At 34.2% G+C, this 17,265-nt stretch overlaps 1 protein-coding gene across 1 annotated transcript; it reads right to left on the reverse strand.

The window, feature by feature from the left end:
- Positions 1 to 1,020: 1,020 nt before the first annotated feature.
- Positions 1,021 to 5,081, reverse strand: LOC133865796 (amino acid permease 3). The gene is made up of 7 exons (XM_062302272.1): positions 4,937 to 5,081; positions 3,120 to 3,243; positions 2,794 to 3,027; positions 2,610 to 2,703; positions 2,305 to 2,519; positions 2,052 to 2,191; positions 1,021 to 1,912 (listed from the first exon to the last, which is right to left on the reverse strand). Exons 1-7 carry the CDS (start codon positions 4,940 to 4,942, stop codon positions 1,259 to 1,261), a joined length of 1,467 nt encoding a protein of 488 aa, XP_062158256.1. The 5' UTR covers positions 4,943 to 5,081; the 3' UTR covers positions 1,021 to 1,258.
- Between the last annotated feature and the right edge of the window lie 12,184 nt (positions 5,082 to 17,265).

Genomic DNA, 17,265 nt, shown 5'->3' on the forward strand with positions numbered 1-17,265 from the left:
TGCTTAAATTTTATTGGAATTTTTGTTGATTAGATGCTAGATCGGCCCTCTTTTATTTGAGAGTGAGTGTAAATGTAAGAGATGCTCAAATGTAATTCTGATAAGATTTGTTGTTTCTGCTCAGGCAGCTGTTGTTTAAATCAGATCATTTTGACTTAGAGTATAGGGGGTACCCTATATTTCTCAAGACGTAAGCCTTGGAGCTTTTCAGAATTTATAATAGCACATACTATTTGTTAAAAAAAAAAAAAAAAAAAAAAAAAAAAAAAAGTGTATATATATATATATATATATATGTATATGTCCGTAACTGGAAAATATTCTCTGGGACGCTATTTTCCATCCATGGATTCCACTTTCAAGTACCATTTCTTCACCACCATTATTTCTAATGGTGGTGGGGGCTCTTCTCATTTCGATTGATGGTTAATAGATGCCGAAGCAGACCCGTCTTTTACTGTTGGCAGTTCTTCCACTGACCCAGATCTTGTATCCTCCTATAAAGGTTATCATGATATTGATACTTATGGTCTCAACTCTCGAGCTATCTAGCTAGCTTCATCCCCCACCACCAGATCGCTTTTCTATTGGCCTCACGATACATCACTTTCTGTTTGATAGAATGCGCCATTGGTGGTATGCATTGGATGGTCTTGATTCATTCTCTATTAATTTCCCTGTATTTGTTAGTGGTGAAGTCAAATATGCACCTTCGATGGTGCTTATGAAGGTACCAATTCTGACGTACGTATATATTAATTAAGAGTACTGCATAACAGTATCACAAAGGATGTGACAGTGACAAGTATGATAGTCGTATAGCAGTCTATTAAATATCATTTCTCATTGCTTAACGTTGGCTTTGGGATGATACCTTTTTGGCCTTACATGACTGAAACAGTACTGTTCTGCACATTCATTTCATGGTAGGAATGATTTAAGCTTCTATATTGTGTGAAGAATGAATTGGGTTTGCTTATGTTCTTCATTTCGCAGTGGAAAATAGAGGGTAATTACGTATTTGGGATGGAAACGCCTTTGCGATTTAATTCCAAAGACTTATACATACAAGACCGTCCTTCTTTTCTTGAAAACAGCAGAAACACACACAGAGTTTACTAATGAAGCAACCAGAAGGACAATTAAAACACCCATCTAAGGTTGTTATGAACACTAACAAGAACTGAAATCCTAATGACCAATTCTCCCTTGTTTTAGAAATGTTCATCAACGGTGACAGCAATTGAAGAACTTCAATCTAGTAGGTGCTACTGAAGGGCTTATATGACTTGAGATCAAGAACAACTCCGGCAATTGAGCCGGCTGCAGCGGCTATGGTGATGATGAGGCAGGAGACGCTAAGGATTTGAAGGCAAAGCCATCTTGTGCTCCACTTTGGTATCTTCTTCTGCGCTATATACATCTCCACAGGGAAATAAACTGTGAGAGGCCAAAATCCCAAAGCCCCAAGAAGTCCAACGACGTCGTTAAAGAACGGTAGAAGCATTGATATCACAGTGGTTGTGATCACAAAAAGTGTCCTCCAAACCAACCGGAAGAGGTTGAGTCTGAAGGGGCGGAGACCGGGGAACGGGATCATGATTTCCTTGGTGATAAATTCACTATCCGGGAATCTTTTTGCTGCGTTTTTCTCAATGAAGGCGAAAAGGGGTTGGCAATAAACTTGGTATGCGCCAACAAGATGGATTACAATGGCAGCATTTGCTATGTCAAGCAGCCAAAATGGGTTGTAGAAGCCGAAACCAGTGAGGAGGTTTCCAGGGGAGCCGTCTCCAAAAGCAGCATAACCCATGCAGCCACAAAGCATGTAGAAAAGGGTTGTCACTGAAACGCTAATTAGAGTGGCCTTCTTCATTGTCTTGGACTCTGATGGTGGGGATTTCACCGTATCCTGTTTTACACCATATTAGTTAGTTCAATATTATACTACTCTATTATTATTATTCAATTAAAAAAAAAAAAAAAACTCATTTTACGTTTTAAAAAAATAAAACAAATGAGAGGCTCATAAATTTTGAACAAAGATATACCTGAATTTCAATAAGGATCATGGAGTAAGAGTATGCAAAAGCTATGTCCCCGAGTGCTTGGAAGCTCCTCCATATCTTTTGCGTTTCAGTAACAGCGCCAATGCTTATACCAGTCAGACTTCCTTTCAGTTTTCCATTTTCTGGCCAAAAAAAAAACCAAGTCAGTCTTTCTACAACCAATTTTAGCTCTCCAAAACAAGTGAAGATTTAGACAAAAAAAAAATGACAAAAAACAGGGTATATATATATGGACCTGCTACTTTAACGATGCCAAGTGCAAGGCCAATTGTTGAATAAGTGAAGGACATCACAGCTGCAACAATGGAGAGCCACCACAACTGATCAAAGTCGGGAATTTGAGAGAAAATTATTTGAACGACGCCAAAGGTAATCATGTATGGATTGCTGCTCATATGACATGGATCTTTGTCGTGACTGCTGTGGAAGCAGTTAGACCTTTTGATTGCCCTGTTTGATCATAACCCAAAAAACCCATTAGCCCCCATAGAGTTCCAAACACCAAATTCTAATCAATTTTAAGATTTTTCCAAAACTTACATCATGCTTATGGATGATGCAATTGTGTAACCAATGGCAACTCCAAAAAGGTTCAGGTACTGAACCAGCCCACATATCTTGACCTTTCCTCCACCTACAAGAATAATAAAAAAGGGTTAGATATAATAAAAATTAAACAAAAAGCAACCCATTTTTTAATTTGATTAGAAAAATCATAAGTTACCTAGGCTGGACCGAACAGCATCCATGTAAGTATAGTTTCTCTTGCCAGTGACGGAGTCCCCGGAACGGTAACAGGCAGAGAGGAGTGTGGAAGTGTAGTATGTCACAAAGGAGAACAAGAACATGACAGCAGGACCGGCAACCCATCCCAGCTGAGCGACTGCCCAGGCCAATGACAGCACCCCAGACCCAATCACAGCTGTTATTATGTGAGCACTTGCCGTATAAACCGTCCCTGATAGAAAAAACCAGAGTTAGTAACAAAGTAATTAACAAAAAAAAAAAAATTCAACCCCAAACTCCTTCTGGCTAGTAAAATTAATTCACCAGTTCGCTTGAGACGGCCGTCGTCGTCGAAGCACTTGGAGCCGGCATGCGGGCGCACGTCGGCGGAGACGTCGAAAACTTGGTGGTGGGGGAGCGGGATCTTTGCGGCAGCGTTGTCACCCATCTTACCAACACAAAGTAAGGCTAATTTTTGTGAGAGATAACAAAAGAAGCTCCGACGTCTTTTTCAAGTAAACTTAAAGATCTGTGAAGTTAAAAGAAGAGAGAAAGCAAGAGATGGGTCTTTTTCTTTTATGACTGTTTAAGACTCTCCCAGGCAGTAACTGACACTTCTGAGATTGACACGCCTCTCAAGACTCACAGAAACCCAAAGAGATTCAGAGCTTCTGAGAAGATGAGTGGAAGAGAGAGTTTGGCGTGTGTCTCAGAGACTGGTCTCTCGTAGCTACTGAGGAGTGAATTGATTTGGGCAGTGCGAGGGGGGTTATATACAAACAGAAATACGAAACAGCGGTGAGGAACGACCATCGCAGAGACACGCACGTGGTCTAAATGGCCCCTCCCCGAGTGCGCATGTGTCGACGACCGACTCGTTTTTCTCCGTGTTCCTAAAACACACGCACCCCCACCATCTTGACTCAAACGCTTCAATTCCTCCTCCTCTCTTCTTTTTCTTTCAAAGTAATAATTGACCAATATAGGAGTTTGCACTTATAAATTTCTTTCTACGTGAACAACTCTATTTTTCAATATGAAACTGAATTGTTACTGTGAAGGTCTCAGAATATTTGACGGAGAATTTACAGCTTTGTTGTATAGAGATGTGTAACAAAATACAGCGGAATAATTTGTATTATTTTTGTTAGTAATAACTACCCCACGTAAGCAGTAGGGTAGTTTGAATACAGTCATAATGCTACAGGTAATCCTCCACACCACATGTAAGTAGGAGGTTACATGTTGGGTAGAAATTGGAACTTGTACTTCAATGCACTTTATTGTTTTTTTTTTTTTGTTGTTTTGACCACAAAGAATAAATGCTCTTTGTAAGTAGGCAAGGAGAAATCGAGGGAAATGATTTAATAGAGGTAGATTTTTAGGGATATTATAAATTGAATTAAAAAGAAATTTCTTTAATCGGGTTTTGAGGGTGACTCTCTATATTCCCCACATAAATTAGTTGTATATATGGACTATTGGAGGAAATTTGTGTGGATAGTACTAAGAGTTTTTGTTTAACAACAAAGAGCACGTACACCACAAAAATATTTTTCATTATATATAAAGATTCCCTATTATCATGCTTATGGTGTTATAATAAGTAGGTGGAATGTAAAATGGAAACCTAGCTTGTGTTTAAAGTGAGAGATTCCTTAGCCATCTTTACCGAGACTAGCTTCACATCATCACTTAAAGTTTTTGTTTTTTTGTGTTGAGAGGTTATACTTTTGTTTTCATTCTATAGTTCTTCTTTTTCACTTTGCACAAGAGCAATTAATCAAGTTAATTAATTACCTTCCTTTCGCACTCAAATCTTTTTGCTTCATTAATCTATCATATATAAACCCTTCACTAGCTTGCACTTATACAATTACTTAATGTCTAATTAGACGCTCGTGCATTTAAGTGCCGTAAAAAAATTACTGTAGTTTTTATTTATTTATTTATTTATTTTACGATCCAGATTTAATTTTACTCCGATCTTTTTCTTTCTTATAAAAAGAAACCAAACACGGTTGTACAAGTAAATTAACTTGAAATGGATGGTTACAAACATTTCACACAATTAAATATAAGGAAAAAAGTATGTTAAAATGCTACAAAAATTGAATGAATTAAGAAATAGAGCTTCTTACCTTCATTTTCACCCTTCTTTCCCGATGCTTCTTTGTTTTCAAAAAAGGTCTCCTTTAATTATAAATGCAAATCAAAGGAGTAGAACCCCACTACAAGAAGTAGTACTCTATTTAGAGGGTATAGAGAGGGAGGTTGCAATTGCTTAGTTGTGCTTTCTCTTGTATCAATCCCAACCTTATATATAGCACACTGAGGGCTACTAAAAACAATAATTTAATTGCCCACTTTAATTTATTAGGAAAAAAAAAAAACCACTTTTGAATATATAAAAAAAAATTCTCACGTGTGTGGCTTCTCGTCCATCGTTTTTTCAAAGAGATCGAATATGGTTCGATCCTTCATTATTCATTCCTATATGGACAGAGATGGGTATAAGCCATTGAGAGGAGATGATCAATTAAACCAGTCAAAATGTATATATGTTGGTATTAAAATAATATAACTATACTATCAGAAATTATTGCAATTGATAGGTGGACAATTGGCATCTTATTCTCAGCCTTTTGTTAATTCCCAACGACTGAGGAAAGAAAGGTTATTAGACAAAGGCACTTCAATCTTTATACGGAGTATCTGACAATTTCGAATTTTTATCTTTCTTTTCCACCCATATATTGGAAACCATTCTTTTATTTATTTATTTATTTTAATTTTAATTTTTCCCTTTGGCAATATGTATTGGAAACCCTCGAGCAAAAAAAGAGTTTTTGATAAATGGCTAATCTGAGGGCCAATGGGCATTATCACTAGGCAGACGTGACAAATTGGCCGTGTCTATATATCAACCATTGAATTTATTTGTTTCTGAATAATGATTGATAAATGTTGTCATATCAACTTCATAGGATAGGAGAATGTAATATATATGTAGTATTGCTCGATGAAAAGTTTTTTTTTTTTGAAATATTATGATATTTAAGAAGAGTTTTGAGAGTTTGAAAAAAAAAAAAAAAAAAAAAAAGAAAAGAAAAAGGAACTAACAATGCTCATCAACTCTTAAATTAATTTGTTTTTGAACAATGGGTAATGGTATGGGATAGGAGAGTATAATTAATATATGAGAAATGTTTGGTTATCTCACTCCTATCCCATTCTTGTTTACGTGGACCAATAATATTATTAAAAAAAAATTAGGGTTTTACTACACTATCTCTACTATCTATTACATTATTGGTTCATGTAGACAATGGTAGAATAGGAGTATAATGAGAGTGTATAATCAAGCATTTCTCTTAATATATATATATATATATTGCTCTTTACGAAAAGTGTTTTTTTTTAAAAAAGAAAAAAAAAAAAAAAAAAAGAGAAAAGAAAAAATTGAACATGTTGCCAAAAGGAGGACCGTACATTATTCTCATCAGTCTGCATACGGATCCTTATCTAATGCATGAAAGAAAGAGGCCAAAATAGGGTGCCAAAATTGGGAATTAAAATAAATGCTTATAGGCTGGAAATTAAATGGGCACACTAAAAAGAATATCCATAAAAACATACCCCATTATCAAGTATAAATTATAAAAGTATAGGGGGTTCATGAAATGCAAAATTGAATCTTCTAAAAAAGGTTCCATGTTTGTCAATATCACAAATCCAATCCCTAACTTTTCAATACATTCGATAAAGACCAAATTAAAGCAAGAAAAATTACACCCCAAACATCTTCTCCGGCCAGTCAGCCAAGAGATATGTCGAGCATGGTCTTCTTTTGTTAATGGCAAATCTCTATCTTTTCCAGGATAGCAGGATGCCTCTCATTATGGCCTCTTCTCCCAGTGGGATATTAAATTAAGTAAATTAATTAATGTGGGGAATAATTATTTCAGGAATATAGGTGGTGAATTTAGGTACCAACACGTGTAGGGTTTCTCTGGTTTATCTTCGATTTTACACCACTAAAAACCCATTAAACCTTTTAGTGCATGCGAGACCACCTTTTGATCCAAATTCTGAGATTATATATGCATTTTCATTATATTCCTTTTGTTAGTTTAATCCGAATGTAATGATGTCTAACCTACATGATCATGTTGATGACTTTATGTTGAACATAACCAGAGGTGCTCTTTTTACAGATATTGATACATCCAAGAATTAAACTACCAGATTAATGGGTACTGAAATTTAACCACCTTTAACCACCTCACTAATTAAGTGGTAGGATTCATTAGGTCTAAGAAAACAACTGGAATCCAATTTCAAATAGGGATTCCTTTGTTTAGGTTTGCCTTCTTTTTTTTTCCTTTTTTTTACCGGAGATCTTTATGCCAAAAAAAATAAACCAGTGGAAATAGAATGATCGGGGAAGAATTCTAATTATTTTTTCATTTGAATCCATTTTTACCATTAATTTTTTTACGCGATCGAGGGCAAGGCTTATATAAGGATGTACATGTAGATGCGATTATTTGTAATATCTGTAGACGTATCTACAAAATGTGGATATTACTTTTTAAATATTCGTATAGACCATATCTACATCTGCATTATGTTTTTACTGACCGCATACGTGTGGTTATTATCCTCTTTTTGCATTTTAGGTAATGGGCATTTCAAGCTATTTTATTCTTTTGGACATTTTTTTTTTTTTTTTTTTTGTCTCTATTAGGGCCTAGTTTAAATGATTTTAAAAATAATTTGGATCGGTTTTTAGTATTTTAAACTTGTTTTAATCAACGCCTACAAAAATCAAGAAATCCTCGAGAAAGCCAATACCCAATCAATTGCAGAGAAAACCCAAAGACAATTTTACCCACTTAAAATCAGAGACCGCGAGGCAAGAGGAAGAAGATAGTGACTCCAGCCTCCGGCGGCATCACGGTGTGAAGTGAATGAGAGTCTAAGATATGAGAGAATCAAAGTTGAGAGGCAAGAGGAAAAAGATAGTAGCTTCAAGCCTGGACAACGTCACGGTGAATTGGTCAAGTGAATTAGTGATCAACTGTAAAGAAAAAAACTTAAACAATGTAAGCATAACCTATATTAATCCAAAACAACGGCCCTTTTTTTTTATGAATTTATTAAATAATATAAATATAAAAAGTATGTGGATGCGGTTATTCCGCAGCATGTGCAAACAAAAGATAATTGCGGTAATAAATGCAGACAGTTAATATACACCCGCATATATATCCTAAGGATATATAGGACAAGCAAAACTCGATCAAATAGGTGTGCCTTAAGGAAACTGGATGCATGATTAAATCTGGCTTGATTGTATGCACATATGAATTCAGAATAATGTCCATCCACATGTACGATTTGTGCTGAACCTAATAATTGATGTTCACACAAATTTTCCTACACACTCATACAAACGACAATATCAAGATATTAATATATTCACTTGGAAACAAATGATTTAGCTGTCTGCAGGACAAAGCATATATCTCCTTAATTATTTGGAGTCCCCAAAGAACCAGAATCGTCTTGTTATATCTAGTTAAATCTTTTGATGGTTGATATTTATAACAACATGTGCCAATCAAGTAGACACGTACAGCCAAGTTGTTTGGCCAAACTTAACATTATTCATATTTACTTTAATCTTCAGATTCCGGGCTGAGTCTTCACTTTATTTGGTTATCGGGATGATAGATATATACCGCACAGTTAAGAAAAAGTAATTTACTGTGTCAATTTCTTTTTCTTTTTTTCACCACATTTGTCAATTTATTAAGAAATACATGCATATCTCTCTCATGTATTTAAACCTATGTAAGTAGGTATTATGTTAAAGGGACAAGGATCCTCTCTGGTTCAACTGAAAAGGAGCCATCCAATTTTAAAAATATGTTCTGATGCAATATAAAAGTCAAAATAATTTCAAGTATTTGTGAATTTATTTATATTTTAAGTTGTTTGTTAATATTTTGAGGGAAAAAGTACAAATACCTACCACCAAATTACTAACACCCAATTTGCAATGTCTCCCTCCTCCCAAATTACCAAAAGTTTGCAATGTATCTCTTTAGTCATACAAAAAGACAAAAATCACCCTAATTTTTTTATTTTAATAAGACAAAAATTTATACCAGCCACCCCCCTCTTCCACTTTTCATTTTAATTTTAATTTTAGTTCTAGTTTTTATTTTTTTTTTTTTTGAATTTTTATTAAGGGTTTTTTTTTTTTTTTTTTTTTTTTTTTTTTTTTTTTTTTTTTCATTTTCATTTGGGGTACATGCAATATTTTGATAGTTTGGAAAGGAAATTGATGCAATCTTTAGTTCGGACGGGGGAGTTTTTAAATTTTTTTTATTAAGTGTATTTTTGTTGTTTGGAGTACATTGCACATTTTTTGACAGTTTGAAAAAGGTATTGATGCAATCTTTAGTTCGGAAAGATATTACAAAATGAATGTTAATTTAAAAGAGGTATGTGTACGTACGTACTTTTCTCATTTTTTTTAAATTTTGAAATGATAAAACAAAAATAAGAAGAAAAAAGTGTTATCAAACAAAGCATGCGACTTGCTTTATAAGGAAAAAATAGAAAACCACTATAATGGTACTAGTATTTATATTTCTAAATGTCTAGTTGAATATGATAAAGATATTAGGAATTTAGTCATTTGGATCCTGCCCCTACAAACTGATTGACTATATATATATATGAAACTTAAGGACAAAGATATAATTAATGAATAATACACATACCGGGATAACAATAATTATGTAAACTTTCATATATGCCACGTATTACATTTAAGGAATGATTCAATCATTTCAAAATGAGGTTGTTAGGAGTACTACAATATTTATTATAAATTATTTACAAAATTATATAATAGTCTACATATATAGCACGCACTTACTGCATTTACAAATTGAAGTGACAATTATGCTTTAATACCTAAACATTTTTCTTTCTTTCTTTCTTTCTCTCAGAATTGAATGAGCGTATGAGAGTGGTTAAAGTATTTATGTATGAACTTTACATATTCCTTATTAGAAGGATGCATGAAGTAAGTTGAATTAGAAGAGCTTAATTAATTAGATTTATTAAAGCCAGCTCACAATCGATTAAATTAAGCAAGATCGACATTAGAACAAAACCAAATCATTATTGGTCTTAACCTAAAAATATTATATATAATTATGATTAAAAAAAAATGAAAATCATCTTGATAACCTAATTATTTGATAAAAATAAAAGAAAAACATTTATATGTTGTAGAATTCCCACTCTGATATAACATATATAATTCAAACCTAACAATTAATATATCTTGCACAGGCTTTTCAACTTTATATATATAGTCTCGACCTCAATTATGCATGTATGCTAGCTTTACCGTTTTTTAAAGCTAAAATATCTTTCATATTTATTCTCGTAGGAAAATGTTAGATTTACAACACCAATACAACAACTGTACAACAATCCCTCACATGAGGGTGGGTCCCACATACTGGGGCCCACCCTCATGTGAGGGATTGTTGTACAGTTGTTGTATTGGTGTTGTACAAGAATCAAATCCCATTCTCGTATCCCCCGTGGCTTAACTACTTCCATCGATGGGTACGTATCTGCAGTAGTCCAAGTGTACAATTAATTAATTATTTATAATTGTTTGAATAATAGTAAAAAAAAGAATTAATTAACCTCAAATGATTCTGAAAAATTGTATTATTAAACTTCGGTTAAGATATCGCTTTTGAGAGAGAAAATCGATCGGACCAACCTTGGAACAGTCAAAAGGTATTCCATGCACAGTTGCAAAGTTTGAATAATCGATTTTTGTAAGAGATTAGAGAGTCACCTCTTTCTCGATCGATCTCCAAAAGCATAATCAGAATAATTAGTGCTTGTCCCTCTCTCTACTTTTTTGATTGCAAACGCGTCAAAGACAAACGTACAGTTGCAGAATTGTAGAAAAAGGCCGGTTCTAAATTGATAAACCCCACACCCATTTAAGAATCTTTCTAGCTAGGAAGCTCAACTCTCTACACAACAACTCATGACTAGTTGCTCTCCTATACATACCTGCCTTTTGAAAGTTCTCAAATTAAGTGGCCGCCAACACCTTTCAAACTTTTCAACTTCCTAAGAAATAGTTATCCAATTCTCCATCTCCCGCATCCCGACGCCGTGTCTTCATTCAAAACGAATAAAGGAAAGTTTGAGTCCACACATGACGGAGATCGAGTACTGTAAGAATGAATAACTTATAATTAGCTATTTTGTATCGGTTTAAGTTTTGAGAAAAAGTTGTGATTTAACTGAAAGCATAAACACAATTATTATGCTAAGTACTATATGCATTGGAAAAATAAACTGGTTTTTGAATTATCTCCAACCATTATGCTAAAACAGCACCTCAACAGGAACAGCCCCGCAAGAAGAGCATCAATTAAACAGAAAAATAAACCAAAACTAGTGAAGTGTTTACTAATGCCATATTGATGGAACACGCTGGTTCTGTATTTATAAATTAGGTCAGGAACCCTCTATTAGAATTTATTGTATTTATTATTCCCATCAAGGAATGAAATAAAATCATATAAATTACCATATCTACATGCACCGTAATCTCTATTAATAAAGATTGTAAATTATATACGTACACACATGTGGCATCCAGGTCATACTATATATATAGGAGATTTTCTTACATTAACGTGTGTGAGTCTATAATATATATTCATTATCCAAAAAATTGAAAGCAATAGAAATAAGAACTTGACAAAAGGTTTTCAAATTACAAGCTCAAAGAGCTAAGATCGAGATAGTGTTCATCCTCTTCTCAATGTAGCAGATCGACGATCGAGCATCAATTCTATGCTTTTATCTAAAAAGGATAATAATGGACATATCCACTTGTTCTATATCTCTTTCCCATATATATCTAGCATATTAATTTTTGGATGTGTCAGTGCATTTATACAACATCAACAATTTGACATGTTTATTCTTATACCAATCTATAAATCGATCTTAATGGAAGTCATTATATATTCAATTCAGAGTGACACGCATGAGGCATGCTTTGGGTGGATGGTTTGAAGATGAGATATATCTTTATAATTATTATATAGAGATGTGTATTAATCTGGTTGCATAACTTCTCTGCAATTGTTGTTTTCTTTTGACTTTCAGATTCACTGATGATGCCGTCGACAGACGCGACTAAGACGGAACTACTCCTTTATTAATTAATATTGAATGATTATATATTTTGGCCTAGCTTGCTTAATTATAATTAAATAAACCCTAGAAGAACCACCAGATAGAAGAAGAAGAAGAAGGCTAGCTAGGGCTATTTTTTCAAGGTTTCGTGTACGGGAACACCATTCCAAATTCTGAAGTAGGTTACCATATATAATTCAACATGAGAGATAACGTGCACGTAAACCCAATTAATTAAATTGATAATATCGATGCTTGCCCATTGCTCACATATATAACCATTGCATATATTCACATGATCATGTTGAAGATTTGGATTAGGGTTTAGTAAATAGTAAATAACAATTATATATATATCAAGAAAGGGCCGGGTACGGTGCATTATTGTAGACTTTTTTTTCTTTTTTCTTTTTTTTTCTAAGCATGATTGTAGCTGACTCTTAGTAAGACATTGTTGTCAGCTTTGAAGAAGACTAAACTGGCCAGCAAGTTGTATCTTGTGAAGGGCGGGCCCAATATTCGGCATTCCGCTAGCTCTATTATTTCAGTCCACAAATTAAGACATTATTTATGACCCATTTATGTTGACCTTGAGGCAAAAAGTGCCTTTCTTGCGTCATGTTAGACCTTAGCAATGTAAATCTATTAATATTATATATATGCACCAATCAAAAAAGATATATTATAGATTGATTATTGGAATTTAATAGGCAATGCTAGTTTAAAGTCAAATTTTTACTCTGACCAACGAAAACTTCTAATATAGAGTCCGAAACTTCCTACATCTCATTATTATACATGGAACGACGAAAAATGTAACGAGGATGAAGAATTAAAAAGAAGTAAAATAATGTAATTCGTCATGAGCATTAATTGAGAAAATAAATGGGAAAATTCGTGGTTGATCGAGGGTATAAAAGATATTTTGAAGATATATATACCTCCGACAAGCAGTTTGTCCAAAATAGTCCTTGCAATGTGAAAGCTGAGGGCTAGCTTGGTCGTTAGCTTTGGCAGGTTGTTGTTGTGGCATGGGGTTTGTTTGATTCGTATGTGAGTGGTAAATAGGCCGGTTTGATTGTATATATAGTGATTGATTGGTTGTATATTGTTGTTTTGCTTGTAATCTAGCTTAGCTGCTAGAGTGTGGTTGTATTCTTTGTTGAATTTAACGAAAGTACTCGTTCATTATTTATATATATATATATATATATATATATATATATATATATATATATATATATATATATATATATATATATATATATATATATATATATAGTCCTTGCCTTTTTAGCTATTTGACGTAAACCGGCCCTAATATACGTACACACGTGACATGTGGATCTTCGCTAGAAATCAATCATAGCTACTCTCATCGATCAGATCATGAGGTGGGCAGTCGATCGCCTCTCTATGAGAAGAGGGGGAGGGGGAGGGGGAGGGGGGGGGGGGGGGGGGGGGGGGTGGCGACCACCCCTATGTGAGGGTTGCTCCTTGAGAGGAGAGGTTGCCGTCTACCTTCACATGCTTGGGGAAGTGGATCGTCTCTCGTCTGTTGAGGGTAGCCTCCTTCCATTAGATTAAGGGCAGTCATCATATATAGGGCAGTAGGGAAATATTCAAAAATTATGAAACATTTGAGAATATAATTAATGAGAGATATTTATTGGAATTTTAGCAAATCAATCTTGATTTCTTGAAAAGCAGTCTGGAGAATAATAATTCATGATGAATTTTATTTGTAGTGGCAAAGCATTCATGGCAGTTTGTTTTAAACAAATATATACAATGAACTAAGTCAGCTCAAGATCGGCTTTAAAGCCAATTATATGAATGTATATATAATTTACATATAGATGTTCGGTAGGAAATTAAAGACATCAAATGGAATGAGAATCCACCAAGTTGGAGAAGACCTATAGGGATCGAGTAGGTTTTAGGTTTTATTATTTTTTTTTTCCTGAGTAATTTATAAAAAGAAAAATGAGTGGATGAGACTGACCCATTATTGCATGATCTCAAGTACTCTACCTTTTTTTTTTCAAAGAAATACTCTAACTCCTACGGTTGCTTAAAATACTTAATAAACCATCTTCATCTTAACCCTGATTAAGCTTTAAGATTTGATTATACATGCATGCTTAAATCATCATTTATTCTAAAATGATAAGTTTATAGAAATTAGTAAATTTAATAATTTAATCAAATATTTAACACTCCCTTTACTCACCTGTATAAGGTGATCATTTGATGGAGGCTTATCTTAAAAGTTTAAACTTATAGAAATGAGTAAATTTAATAATTTAATCAATACTTTAATAATAAAAAAGGTAATTAAGAGAGGGCAATTAGGTGCTATCTGTTCACATGCAACAGCTAGGTATCAATCGTTGTTGACAACCACTTAAAAAATTCATGATTACCAATCCAAAATTGGAATTACATAACAAAGAGATCTAGAGATGATTCACTCACCATATATTCATCTTATTTTTTGAATGAAAAATCCAACACGTATTAATGAAAACTACATGCTTTATTATTATATTATAATAAGATTGCTATTATATATGCTACGTTTATAGCTAAATTAATTAATTGGTTTAGTTCACAGCATACAAGGAGATAAGAATAAGAAAAATAAGGTCATATTTGGAAGTATCCAACTGTGGACGTAATAATTTTATATCATAATTTGGACTTATTCTAGCTAGAACCTAAAACATTAAGTTGAAAACCCGTAGGATGTAAAAAAATTAGTTTAAAATTATTAAATTTGATTTTGTTGGGACAGTTTTCGGAACAGTGTAAACGACGGTGAAGACCCTTCCGAGGGTCTCGCTTCGAAGTCTAAATTAGCTTCTGAGAGAAAAGTATGCTCGATGCATAAAATAATCAGTTTGTCGTTTATACCTGGGTATGAGCCTATTAATTTATAGGCAAAGAGGTGGAGTTAAATCTAAATTAGGTTTATTATATATTCCCACTTAAATTAGGTGTGCCTTGAGTTTGATTTGTTGTGAGAGTCCTATCTCTATTCAACTGAGAGTTGAACTGTTGACCAGACTCTTCAAAGAATCCTTATTAGACCCGAATTGAGACTACTATCCTAATTTGGCTTGAAGTAGGATTATTCCCAACAGATTTGAAAAGGAAAAGGTCTAGAATTCCTATGATGCAAAAAAGATTCTGAATTAGTGTCAATTATCCCAAAAATTTAAATAAAAAAGTGTTATTAAGGGTATTATAAATTTTACCAAATTTTCTTACAAACTAATATGTTTTGCCTAAAATATTATAATAAAAGCTGTAATTCTTCAAATATTTTCCTAAACAAAAACAAAATCCGTAACTAGAATTCCTTATTATTTTGCCAATTATTTTACTGAGAAAAACAGCTCGCTTCCTCCCTCTAAACAGTAATCAACTAACAAGGCAGATGTTGGGGTCGTTGGTGTCTTGGAAGGTCTCCCACGTGAGACGAGAGGGAAACAAGGCAGCTCATAGTCTAGCAAAATTAGTTCTGTCAAAGCAGTGTAATCAAGTGTGGATTAACTCTTGCCCTAGCGAGTTGTTGTATGTAGTAAATGCTGATATTTAATGGAAGCTAATGTTTCCTTTCAAAAAAAAAAAATACTAACAATAACAAAAAAGGAAAAAGAAGAAAAACAAAGAAAACAAAATAAAATTGGAGAGCAGTGAGAACGGGATAATTGGAGGTGGAGGTCGCGATCGCGATCGAGCCGCCCAAATTTTCGTCCTCATTGGACGGTAAATAAGCAGTCAAATACCTTTTGCAGGGCCCACATGAAAAATATGGACGACGTGCCGGTCAACTATGGCTGTCTATTGTTATTGGCGCATTTTTTCCGCATCTCATATATGATATATGATATGTAGGATAGGAGGAACAGGGACATCTCTCTCACTGACTCGACAGCGACTTGTTCTTTGTATTTTTTGTAATATATGGAGAGGTAGTAGGTTACGGCGTCGTTTTTTTTACAGTTTTTTCACTACCGACTCGGTTGAAATAATGGGTCTCTGTGGTTGACTATTTACGGGACTGGTCGGATCGGAATTCTGTGTACCCTTGCGACTCGGGTTTGACGCACGGAACGCGGCGAACCGGCCGAGAGAGTGGAGGTTGGACCGACCTCTCAAGACTCGTGACTCATAACCACCACCATGTGTCTCGAAATCCTCATTACTTTTTTGGTCAATAAATGTGAGGTATGTTTCGCCTTACTTTCCCCATTTAGTTTTCAACGCTATCTTTATTCCTTCCCATATGGCGTCTATCTCTATGGCTATGGCATGTCACATTTTATTTTATAATAAGGCAGAAAAAGTACATGTGGGATTTCATTTCTGCATGGGATCCCATGCTCCCACGAAGATTCGTGTATTTTTTCTGACAATGATTTTCAATACAGAAATGTTATTTAATATATTGCTATACAACTATCACACTATTGAGATGATGTGACAATACAAATTAATGATTTTTTTTTTCTTATAAGTTCTTACTAATTTAAAGGCTGATTTTTACTATTACGCCATCTTAAGTGTTGTATAACAGTCATATAGCATGTCTACGTGGCATACTAGATGAGAAATTGTATGCCAAGGGGGATTATGTACGGCAAGAATAATGTATGTTGTGTTTAACTTGGTTCAATTTTACGGCCAACACTCAAAATTGAAATTTTTTCACCCATAAATGGCTTTCCCAACCATTAGTAATGGTTAGACATGGTGACTCCTATTCTGAATAATGAGAAAGCAATATTAATCACTATTACAAAAGCCTCGTAGACAGAATTCATGAGGCCCATGACAACATAAAATTCGAGTTTGTTATGTCACGGTCGAATGTAACGCTACAATGTGAATTTCAATATATCGAGTTAAGGTTCTGTTTTAACAGATACACTATGTTGGTACAGTTTCTGGTATGGTGTGAATCCGCACATTCTTCTTATGTTATTCACACTTCTCAATAATTTTGCAAAATAACAAAGACTAAGGGACCCTTCCAGGGGTCCTCTCCGATGACTAAATTAGCTTCTGTGAGAAAATAATACTCTGTGAATAAAAATTGAGTATGCGTTTATATTTGGGGTATGGGCCTATTTATAGGCAAAAAGGTGGAGTCAAACCTGAATTGGGATTCCTGCTCCTTGTTGATCTAGAACTG

Source organism: Alnus glutinosa, chromosome 4 (genome assembly GCF_958979055.1).
Source record: "Alnus glutinosa chromosome 4, dhAlnGlut1.1, whole genome shotgun sequence".
NCBI classification, from domain to species: Eukaryota; Viridiplantae; Streptophyta; class Magnoliopsida; order Fagales; family Betulaceae; genus Alnus; species Alnus glutinosa.

Excerpts from the sequence above, each read along its gene's own strand:
- LOC133865796 (XM_062302272.1), bottom strand. Across the intron at positions 2,520-2,609 it reads GCATCATCCATAAGCATGAT|GGCAATCAAAAGGTCTAACT; the intron begins GTAAGTTTTGGA and ends ATGATCAAACAG. Across the intron at positions 2,192-2,304 it reads TGGCATCGTTAAAGTAGCAG|AAAATGGAAAACTGAAAGGA; the intron begins GTCCATATATAT and ends TTTTTTGGCCAG.